An 11,528-nucleotide genomic window follows, 5' to 3' on the forward strand; every position below is an offset into this window, starting at 1 on the left:
TTTTCAGAGTAGCAAAGCTAACTAGCCCACATACTTTCATTAAAGAGAGAACGAAACAATGATCTGAAGTCATACAGCCACAAAAGTGGTTAAAAGTTTCTATTTTTCAGTTCTGTGTTTGAATTACTAGGTCAAACTTTCTAGCTAAAGTAGGAAATGTTCTTAACATCCCCTTGCTTTCGTGATCCCATGTTTCCTTCCTAGCATGTGGTGCTCGGTATTTGTCACAACCCTGTAAATGCAATTCAGCACAGTATTTATTATCAGAAGGTCCATCACAGGGGTGTTAGCAGGGTGAGGCAATTAAAAAAGATGGCCTGGTCCCTACTATCTCTACTTTACCCCTTTTCCATTCAACTTATTCATTTTTCCTATTTTTTATGGATCTCAAATAAATGCAGTTCTTTTTGTTTATTTTTTGTATGCCATCAATAATGTAAACATTCTTCTAGGAATAACTTTTATTAGATATCTTGAATCACTAGGCCTGAAAGAATAATTTCTGCGCTCCTGTACAACTCAGTCATCCACTCTTATTCAAAACATGGCACGGCTCACCGTAACAAGATTCCTTTAGTCGGGCAGTCACTCATTTCTGTTTCTCCTCCAATGTCTATTGAAGGCATTCATATGTGGTCACAGAGAATTTTCAAATAAGTCGCTTCATCATTATTTAAAACATTCCTTTCCAATTGCCACTCTACCACTAAAAGAGCAAACTAGGAACCTGCAATTAATTAATACATGCTTAACTTGAAAACCTGAACAGTCCTGCTAAAGACTGCAGAACTACAGGCACACATAAAGTCAAGCATATGATTAAGTATTTGCAGCATGGAGGCATACATCAATGCACAAAGAGTGCCCCTCACATGAGGTAGGATTTGGCATCTAGGCTCTTTTTTTCCAACCATTTGAACCATTTTCCTTCAACACTTTCTGCCTTTGCTTTCCGCAGTATTTCACTGCCAGTTTTTAGCACCTAACCAAAGATGCACCTCTTCAAACTCCGTCCCGCAGCTGTCCTGCCTTGCGGGGAAAGGCGCTGAAAGCCAGAGACATTACTGCCAGGACCCCACCTTGCCGAAAAGCAAACAAAAATAAATCGTGCAGACAGTAAGCGACTCCTGATAAGCAGGATAAGATGAAGGCGGCCTAGAGAAATGGCAGCTTCGGAAATAGGCCCTGCTGCTTTCCTCTCCCCCGGGCGGCGATGGGCACCGACGTGCGAGTCTCCATGATGAAACCCAGCCGAACACACACAACCCCACATCCCCTCGGCCTCCCTGTCCACCCTCCCCGAGTTAAAACAAAACCGGGGACAAAAACGCCGGTTTGGAAGCGACACCACCACACAAAAGCACCGCAGAGGGCGGCTGCTGTTGTTGTCTGCCGGCCACGACAAGCAGAGAAACCCTGAGGAGTTTCCTGAATTCACTTCATTTCTTATTTGCTTCGCAGAAAGCAGCCGGCGCGGCCGGGCAGGGGAAGGGCCGCCCTCACGCCCAGGAAGGCCGGTTCCCGGCGGTGACAGCCCGGAGGCCGCTCCCGCCGGCGGCGAGGGCTGCGCTAGGGCCGCCCGGGCCCGCCGCGGGTAGCGGCCGCTCCCCGCTCTCCCGGCAGCCCCGGTCCGATTCGCTCCCTTCCCGGGCTCCGCGCGGGGCCCGCCAGGGCAGCTCGGCCTCCGCCTCCCTACCCCGCGGCAGGGGCGAGCCGGAGCCGGCGAACCTGCCGGCTCGGCGGGGTCCCTCGCCGCCAGCCCTGCCCCGGCAGCACGCCCCGGGGAAGGGGCACCGCGCTCAGGGAGCGGTACCGAGCCCCCCCCAACCCCGCCGCTCCTCCCCGCGGGGCCCACTGGGCGGCTAGGCCCGGCTCGCATCCCCGGCGCGGCGTGGCGGGGCCCGCCGGCGGCCTTACCGCCTCCACGGCGTGCTGCAGGATGGAGGTGAACTTGGAGAACATCCTGTCCCGCGACTGGAGCAGCCGCTGCCGGGAGGACCGCGAGAGCTCCTCGATCCGCCGCCGCCGCTCCAGGGTGAGGGCTGCATGCGGCGGCCTGGCCGCGGGGATGGATGGGGCGGGCGGGCGGCCGCCGACTCTGCCTCTCGCTCCCCGGCGGACACCGTGGCACTGACACCGCCGGGCTGCGGCGCCGGCTGCCGAGGCTCCGGGTGTCCGCCCCGGCGCGGCCTGCAGGGGCCGCCACCCCCCGCACGCAGCAACCTGCGCCGCGGGGAGGCTCGGCCCGCTCCGCCCGGGGCCGTGGGCCCGGGCAGCCGGGAGCGTCGTCCTGCCGCCCGGCCGTGCCCTTGGCATTGTCGATCGAAGCGGGCCGCCTGTGCCGGCCCCCGGGGTGCGGGCGGTGTGGGACACAGCCGGGGCTGGGAGCGCACGGCGAGCTCGGGGTGCCCCGGGCCAGCCCCCCACCTCTGAGGGCAACCCCCGGGCACGGGGGGCTGAGGGGGAACAGGCACCCACTATCACCTCTGTCTCCGTGCGCGGAGGCCCGCCATCGGGCTCCCACAAAGGGCTCTGGGTCTACACATGCCGCTCTGCTTCGTGAGGCGGCCACCGCCTCCACCCAGGCGCAGCGGAGCAGCCTTGGTGCGGGTGGCTGAAGGCCTGACTGTCTGTCTGCTGGGACTGTTGGGATCTGTCACCATCCCCAGGGACTGCCAGGTCCTCAGGGAAACATCGAAATGCCCGGCTCCCCACAAAGAAACGTTAGGGTGATAAGCTCAGAAAGTCAGTGACATCTTGTTGCTGGATGAGAGGCCGGTGGGGTTGGTGGTGTGGTCCTGGCTGACCACAGTCCTTCTGGGCATTGCCATGGACAAGCGTGAGGGGGCTTGTGGCAGTGCGCTTGTTACCTCTTTCATGGCTGTTTTTTTTTCCCCAGAGCTTTGAAGGAATCACAGAACCATAGGAGAGACGAAGAGGGCTTTACTTCACCTCAAAGCCAAATATTTCAGCGGAAAAGGTCATCCCTGCCATCTTCCCATGCTGCAGGAAAAGCAGAGGTGAGGGCGGGTGAGCAGAGGTTATGAATGTAGCTGGTGGGCGGTGTGGTGTTTTGGGAACAGCTACAATTCATGGGACAGTGTTAGGGTGCTGGGCAAATGGAAGTAGGGAAACAGGGTTGATTCGGTACTGGGGGAGCAGAGTGAAATCTTAGGGAGGTGACAGACCAGTATGGAAAAGGGAAGCGAATCTGTAGTACCAAATGGAGAAAAACTTTCTCATTAGTTTTTGGAGATTAATGAACACCATCTTCCTCATATGCTAGAGCAAGCAGAGATGAATCAAAAGGCTACTATTTAACTCCTGTGTTTTAAATTGTGTCATCTGGAAAGTCTGACTATGTTGATCCTGTGGTGAAGTCTTACTAATGGTTCTGCTGTACTGACTGTTGTTACTGCCTCCATGCTTTGCAGGCACGGAGAGCTGCAGTCCAAGTACTGTATGGAAATAAATACTAGTTGTATGTGGACACCTTTGCTGAAGTTGCTAAGGAGCAGACCTAGCTATTTTCTTCTCAAAATCCAGACATATCAAATAACATAAATTTGAAAGGCAATTATGTTTTTTTAAAAAAAAAATTATTGTGGGTTTGTCAAGTTATATTCTGTAGATGTTCTTAGGAAATGTAAATTTTCTATGTGGGTAGTCATATGATGAAACGTATGTACCATCTCTGCGTTTAGGTAATTATTAACTGGATGGATGCTGCATTTGGAAGGTGCCTATCTTCTACGATTTAGCAGAAAAAGTTCTATTAGAGGTTTTAAGTGTGCTCTAGGAGGCAAACCCTTCTTCAGATGAATTTCAGTGGTATCTACTATAGTTGTGCAATACATCCAGATTATTATTTATATTTATTTATATTTTAAATATTTAAATACTTACATTTATTAGTATTTTTAGACTGTAAATACAGTTCAGGGGCTACATTCAGCCTACTTACCTGGTTTGTATTGAACGTTTGTATTGCTTTCATTAAAAAAAGAAAAACAAATAACGTGTTGTAGATTCGAATGCAAACATGTTGTCAGCAAGTGGGCTGAGTAGCGGTACAGCTTTTCTCTCATTAATGTGAGGGTGTTTACCATGTTAATGGGGACCTTCCCATTCTCTCACTGTAGATACCATTTTGGAGCCTGCGTCGCTTCTGAAGAAAATGTGGATTTAAGGCACACGTGTTTGATTAAGGTGTCTAAGAGAACACGGTAATTTAAAATGCTCTTTTGAGTGTGCCTGGGCCTTCCCATCTCTGAGCAGCATAATGAATAAAGAAACAGTAAGATATCATGAAGGTATAAAAGGAGACAGTTTTATAACAGTGAGAGTATTCCTAAGCGTACTTCACAGTTTATGAAATCATAAGTCACCTCTTCACAGATGGTGAGGTAAAGCTTTTCTAATGCTTGAGGGCCTCTTATTATTCTAAGAGTGCCTGATGTATATAAACCCATTTTTTTAAAACAGAACATTTCATTGTGGTTGGCATTCAAGTTTTGGTTGTAAAAGTGACTTATTAGGACTTCTCAATATGAAATGCCTTGCAGTAAAGGCAGCAGAGAAAATATCACAATTGTATAATTATCCCTAAGCTTATTAAACAAATTGAATGTCTGCAAATAACCCTGCATTTACTTAACAATATATTGAGCTTGAGTTCTTAGCCATACTGCAGAATCCAGTCTGTGGTGCTTATATGTTTTGAAAATTGTAGAGATGGGGTTTTTATGCTCTTTAAAGTAATCTCAAATCTTTCAAGTGTATGGAGGTATTTCTCACTGCTGGGAATGTTAGATACATACTGGCAGACCAGTAGTAATGGAAATCACTGGAAACCAATGGAAAAATTATTTCACCAGTGTGAGTGCAAAAGAATTTGGCTGAGATTACAGTCTGTTTGGATACTTCTTGTTCTCATTGGAGATGATTCAATTTGATATGACTCGGTTATGGACAGGCTACCAATGTCATGTCATATGCAACAATACTCATGCTTGATGTTGTTTCTACTGAAATAAACACAAGTATTACTACCTATTTTAAGACTCTTGAGAGCAGAGTTCTGCTGGTTTGGGTTTGGGTTGGATTTTTGGCGAGGTAGTTCTTTTTCTGGGGTGGCACATGCAGTCAGTGTTCTGCTTGAACGTGAGTTAAGACACAGCTATTTTAATTGATTGAGCTTTTGGGAACTTTTCTCCTTCTTACAAATTAATGAAATTGTCTAGATTAAATCAATTTAAATGGAGTGAGACAGTGAGATAATGTGCTAGCCTTTCTATCTGAAAATCTTTAGATTGATGGCACCAGGCCAGTCTCTAATGGATGTATTTGTCTACATTACAGAAGAACTTCCTGCATTCTGGACTTTTGCTTCAGAGAGGTTGAGGATTTGGAAGGTACATTTTTGTACCCCAGAATGAAAACATGCCAGTAGAGCTATGCATAATATCTGTTTATATTCTGCACAGGAATTTTTTGTGTTTATAATAACCAGATTGACATCTATGTTTTCAGTGAGTACTTGGATGAAATAAAGAATGAAGTGTTAGTGGCTCAGCATGATCTCTGCTTTTGAGGAGGGCTAAAGAGATGTTTCCAATCAACTTCATGCTTTCTGATTCTGGGCTTTATTATAGAAAGCAAGAATTCTGTGCATTGGATACTGAAGAGCATACAGTGGGCTGAAGTGCAAACTATGCTTCTCCCAAGTTTAATCAGTGTCTTATATGTAGTGTCATACATGCTTTTGTTGGCTGTCATTTTCCGTCATGAATTTTCTGGTTGTCTGTGCTCTCAGCTGTGTGCAACACCTCCCTCCTTGTTGATTTGCTAGTGGCACCACGTAATCAGCTCATGCAGTATTTCTTTAAATCCCATTTTCAGGCATTTCCTGATCTGTGCACCCTGCTCCACATCTGCACGTCTGCTCCTTCTGTAGAGACATTAATTTGTTTTCTAATGGGTTAAAACTTCCTAGTCATTAACCTATTGTGCAGTTGCTTACCAGTCACATCTGCAAGTCTTTTTACGCGTCACTCATTGCTACTGTGGAAGACACGATACTGGGCTGGATGGACAAATCCGTGTGCCCAGTAGGCTATTTCTTAGGCTATGTCTTATGTTCGTACTTCAGTTACACTGTCTGTACTACCCTGCTTTAGCTTATATAATGGGTTGTTAAGGAGACCACAAGGAGGTCAGAAGTACGCTTTGTCAGTGAAATGAGACATTTCTTTTCCAAACACATCATGTTTTCCTCAAATGTTTCTATTCCCCTGGAAGTGTTATAATCCAAGCTTTCCTCTAGAAGTAAATATATGAATGTTCTGCCATAGGGTATCTGCAATAATATATACCATTATATATAATTACGCAATAATATATACAATTATATGTAATTATTATAAATTATTACGTATTTACAAGTGCACACAAATATATATTTGTATAATTATATTAATGTATTGCATATATGTTATTATTAATATAAATTATTGAAAACAGATAAAATACTCTCGAATATGATCCGTCAGAGCTTAGCCAATTTCACTGAAGTCTGTAGGTTAGCAGGACCACAAGTTTACTTGTTCTCGTAGCAATGTAAACTGAAGCAAAGAGATTAAGGATAAACTTCTGGGTTTATGCTATATTGCAGCTGTAATGACTGCAAGAATCTGAATGTGGTATAAATAGCCATAAAACTGTATTTTGCACCAAAATATTGGAAAAAAAATAATTTGAGCAGGCCAGCTGCTGTAAACCGGTTCCCTCAATCATTTATGTGTGTACTTGCAGAAAGGGAAGTCTAGCAACCAGAATCTGCATGTATTTCTGGGTAGAATTTAGGTGCTCAGCCTTGACCCTACTAAGAGATTTCTGAGTAATTTTCAGATCAGGTCTGACTGCATAGTTTGTTTTCTAATGCATAATAAGATTTCTGTGTTAGTTACATCTTTGGATTTAGGGATATAATCTGTTAATCCCTAAAATGTCATCAGATAATCTGTTTAATCATAAGCAAAAGCTGATCTTGATAGGCAATATGTGTTATGCAAAATATTTCAGGCACATTACTACTATGCAAGTATAGGAACTTTCAGGTCGCTCTTTTGCATTAGTCCGCAATTAAAAGTAGGTTTTTGTCAGAGTTTCAATTAATATATCTTCTTCCTGAGGCATAATTTAAATCTTTCATGGAGTCTGATATTAAATTTTGGCATTGTAAACCGTCTTAATTTTGAAGGACCTAAAATATTTATGGTGTGAGGTACTTGGTAGTGGCTTCATGATTAATTTTAAGTTATTGATAGCACTATTATATAGAATGGCCCAAATACTAGTGTCACAACGCTCTCCAGTGTTCACAATCCGTAGAGTTACACGACAAAAGTCCAGTGACGTTCTTCAGTATTTTGTTACACCAGGGAGGTGGCCAGTGACACCTGTGAGTTCCGTTCGTGGCTTCTTGGCAGGAACCTGCTTGCACCAGCAGAGGGCACAGATGACCTGGTTTCATCTGTTGGACACAGCAGCAAGGTTCAAAGAGACTCCCTTGTAGCTATTTTTTGTGAAAAAAACAAAACCAAAAACAAAACCCAAACCCCTATGTATCCTGTGTAGAATGAATTAGTATACCAACTAGTGATGTTACCTCTGGGCTTAAGTGCTGTGTGTTACTTGGCTCGTAAAAGCTTTGGTTGCTACACGACAGCAGTTCGCTTGTCCCACTTGATTCTCAAATGATGTTATTTGAAGCTACAGGACTGGTTTGAGTTTACAAAGACACTGACTTACCCCTGTGGCTATCACATCCCACATGATATTTGCATCTTTGCAACAACTACACCCCAATGAATTTAGGGAGGGTCTTGTATTCAAACACTTGCCCTTGTCAAGAGACAACTAACTAAATTCTTGTGTGATTCCCCAAGAGGTGAGAGTGACCCTATACATCACCATTGCATTATTGTACCTATAGGTGAAAGTAGAGGGAACCATCTGAACACTTCCAGTTAGAATTTCATGCTCAGAAGCTATCCTTTGAGCCAAACTGCATTTCCAGAAAAAGCGTGTACAATTTGATCTTCTGTAATTCTTTTTGAGTCATCATCCCTGTAGGAACAAGCGTCTGCACTTGGATGAAGCCTTTAAGGAACTGAGCTGGAGGCACTACTGACAACAAGCAAAGCAAATGAAGTCTGTAGTAGACCCGGGGTCATCCAGAAATGTTTCTGTTCCTCATCCCTGCTCTTTTGCCTGAGGCTGCTTTGGACTGGTTTGACATTCAGTCCTCATGTTGTGAAATGCTGAAGTAAGCAGACCTGTGTTTGTAATATGCCTAATATAATGGAACCTGTTCCGGAGTAGATCTTGGAGTGGTGCTGTAATCCACTGTCCTCGATTCCTGCCTGGCAGCTCCTGTGCTGAGTGAAGTATTTCCATCCATTTGGTTTCTCTGATTTTATGTTCAGAAGCTGTTATCCCCAGTCTCTGGGCCTCCTGGGAATTCCCAGGTGGAGTCATATTGAGCTGTTATTTGTTCCTGGGGTGTAATCAGATGTGTGCAGTCTGTGTTTCCTTCTCCCTCTCCAGCAAGAACAACCAGGCAGCAGAAAACCAATTGTTATATTTGGCATTACATGTACAGCGTATGTCAAAATTCAGTGTTCAGACGTAGAAATCTTGTACTGGTGTTAATCAGTTTCCATGAGACGCTGCAAAACAATTCATCCCAGTGCTCAATGGTAGCCCGCAGAGGGCAGCGTGGCCTCATGTTTCACTCCAGCGATGTGCGCAATGGGAGAATTCAGTCATCTGCTGGCAGCTCTATTGGTGCGACTCGCTGTGGAATAAACAACTGAATGTTGTGGAGAATTAGCATCAGCCCTAAATTCAAACAGATTTAAAAGTGGACCAAAAAAACTAAAAATCCCTTGACTAAATTAAAATTTCTGGTATTTTTTTTTTTTTTTAACATATTGAAAGGAAAAAATTGCATGAGAAAACTCAGCTAGACCTGAGCTTAACTATCTCACATGGACAACAGATAAGTTTTTGGTAGATGTCAACAAGCAAGAGAAAGAAAATATCCTGAATAATGGTACCTGAATGTACTGGACAAGACGAACAGGAGAAGAAAAGTGTTGTTCTTTTTTTTCCAAATCTCTTCAGGATTCTTTGAAGATTCAAGTGACTGATCATGGCTGTAAGACCGTGCCTCTGGCTTCTTGGCCTATGTTGTTTCCCAACTGTGTCATGAGTCCTTGTGAAACAGCCATTTTCATGGGAAACATTCACCATCTCAAGGAGATTTCATCTAAGAGGATGTGTCTACACGCAGGCATGTGCCTTAGCTGTAAAACTGAGCAGTGCCAGGTTTGGAACTAGGGGTTGCTATCTTGAGTTAGTATGACAAGGAACAAGGCATTCAGTTCCTGAAAAAGAGCCAGTACTTTGTGTCTCTCAAATCAAATTGCATCCACCAGCTAATTAAGGACTGATCTTGATGTGCTCTGAAGGGAAGCCTGTCTGCTTCTATACTTCTCAGCCAGAGGGCCCTGCAATACAGTGTTTAGAATAGAAAATACATACAAAGAAAATAGCATTTGAGGAATTAAGACAGCCTCAGCAATGTGTGAATTCCAGGAGTACGGGAAGAAACCTAAATATCTCTTATGATCAGATGTCAAATTACTCACTCATGTACTTTCACATTGATTCAGATAATTAATTTCTTTGGCCCCAAACTCTCTACCCCACATAAGCATGGCTGTTCACAGCAGAATGTATACAATTCTCAGAGTTTGGCTCATTGTCATTGCAACTACAAGTGAATTTTTGCTCCTGATTCCTTATACTTTCTCCATGTATAGAAGTGCTGAGAGATTTTGACTCAGGTTTATTCAGAATATTCTTTGCTATCCTTGTCATGTTATTCGTAAACAACTTTGCTAATGTGAACTTTGACCAGTGAAATATCTGTCATGTTTTACAGTGATAGCATGATGTAAAAGTTGCTCTATATAAAAATGCTTGCACATTTAACCAAATCCGATTGCATAATTTAGTTCAGTTTGGCCACAGCAAATGCTCTGAGGTGAAGTAGGGCACACAGTGAGACAATACGCTTACTTGTTGCATATCTGAAAACTCTAATTTATAATTAACAACAAAGGCAGTTTCTGGGATTGCCTCTGTATCTCCTGAAGGCATACACTGAATACAAAATTAGAAGAAAAAATTATTTAGGAGTTCTTATTCATGGTACATTCTTCATACGTGAGCCTGTGGGAACCTGATGCAAAACCTGATTAAGTTTCTGACTCTCAGCTCTCTGTTGGGATCTTCCTGATCAGGATATGCACATAGCGGTGATGCCGAAGTTCTTCAGCAGTAAATGCTGGCCAACATTTAGCTGATCTTTGCAAACCTGACTCTTAGAAATGAATTTGTCTTTTTGGCCCTTGTGCCCTAAGTTCCCACAGGTACGTCAGCCATTTTGATGCAAGAGCTATATAGACTAGATATTAACAGGCTCGTGTGAGGGCTTTTCCTTAACTGCCAGGATCAGCAATATTTCCTGGTTACATAAAAGCTATAGCATTTATGCGATAGCATGATCTTACATAATGTGTGAAAATTTTGGGGTTCTTGAGTCCAGTAGTCAGCACTGGCTTAGGATAACATAGGTTCAATATTATATTTTTTTGCCATTAAAGGGCATATATCGCAGACAATGTGGAGGGTCAAATAACATGCAGAGGATTCAGAAAACTGGTTCTACACAATGAAAAAAATAAGGAAGATGACTTTGGGATTTGTCTCAGTCAGGGAACTAACTTTTTGATATTTTTTTTTTTGTTTGATGGTAAAATCTCTTTATGTATGTATATGCGCTGTGGGGTATTTGGGGGAAAAAAACTTCAGTAAAGCATTTCTATTAATGTTTACTGTGAGTAATTTGGAGCTCAATTCTCCTTTGAAAGATATAAATGTGAACTTTTCTTAAAAGAGATTAGTGGGAGCTGCCCTTGAAGCTCACTGAAATCATTGAAAGGCCATGTATTTATGTCAATATGCTGCCCATTACTGACTAATTGCAGATTATAGTAAGAGTCTCATATTGAAAGTGAGAGCTGTCATGCTTTCATGTCATTCATGTCACAGAGAATTATTTATTGTGAGCTTATCAAAATTCTGATGAAATCATAAGACTTAGCAATGCTGTAGATTTTGTTTCTTTCCAGCGTGACTGCTATAGATCTGATTTCCCTAAGAGCGGAGCCAGTGGAGTTGTGGTGGAGCATGTGCTACAAACTTGTAGAAAAACCCTCTAGTTTCTGTCATCCTTCAGCATCCCAATTTTGGTTCAGTGAAATACAGTTAAGTATTCAGGCCAGTCCTAGCCATCCTTGCTGTTTGCCTTGCCCACAGAAATTATTCTTTGAAGCCTACTTCTGTAAGAATTTGTCTTTTGTTCCAAAAGAACCCCTAACTTTTGTCACAATTAT

The 11,528-nt window shown here is 43.6% G+C and overlaps 1 protein-coding gene and 1 long non-coding RNA gene across 3 annotated transcripts in view; one reads left to right on the forward strand and one right to left on the reverse strand.

Moving 5' to 3' along the window:
* The window catches only part of FHIP2A (FHF complex subunit HOOK interacting protein 2A), a 33,358-nt gene extending 31,030 nt beyond the window's left edge, over positions 1 to 2,328 (reverse strand). The window contains exon 1 of one of the 2 annotated variants that reach the window (XM_063340164.1): positions 1,918 to 2,328. In XM_063340164.1, the coding sequence (XP_063196234.1) occupies positions 1,918 to 2,316 (399 nt within the window). In that variant the 5' untranslated portion in view covers positions 2,317 to 2,328. The remainder of the gene's footprint in view (positions 1 to 1,917) is intronic. The other variant, XM_063340165.1, reaches the window with a different exon arrangement.
* Positions 1,911 to 6,366, forward strand: LOC134518006 (uncharacterized). Its single transcript, XR_010071808.1, has 4 exons — positions 1,911 to 2,035; positions 2,900 to 3,020; positions 4,143 to 4,226; positions 5,362 to 6,366. It is a non-coding gene; the product is annotated as an uncharacterized LOC134518006 (long non-coding RNA).
* Positions 6,367 to 11,528: the final 5,162 nt, after the last annotated feature.

This window comes from Chroicocephalus ridibundus, chromosome 6 (assembly GCF_963924245.1).
Source record: "Chroicocephalus ridibundus chromosome 6, bChrRid1.1, whole genome shotgun sequence".
NCBI lineage: Eukaryota > Metazoa > Chordata > Aves > Charadriiformes > Laridae > Chroicocephalus > Chroicocephalus ridibundus.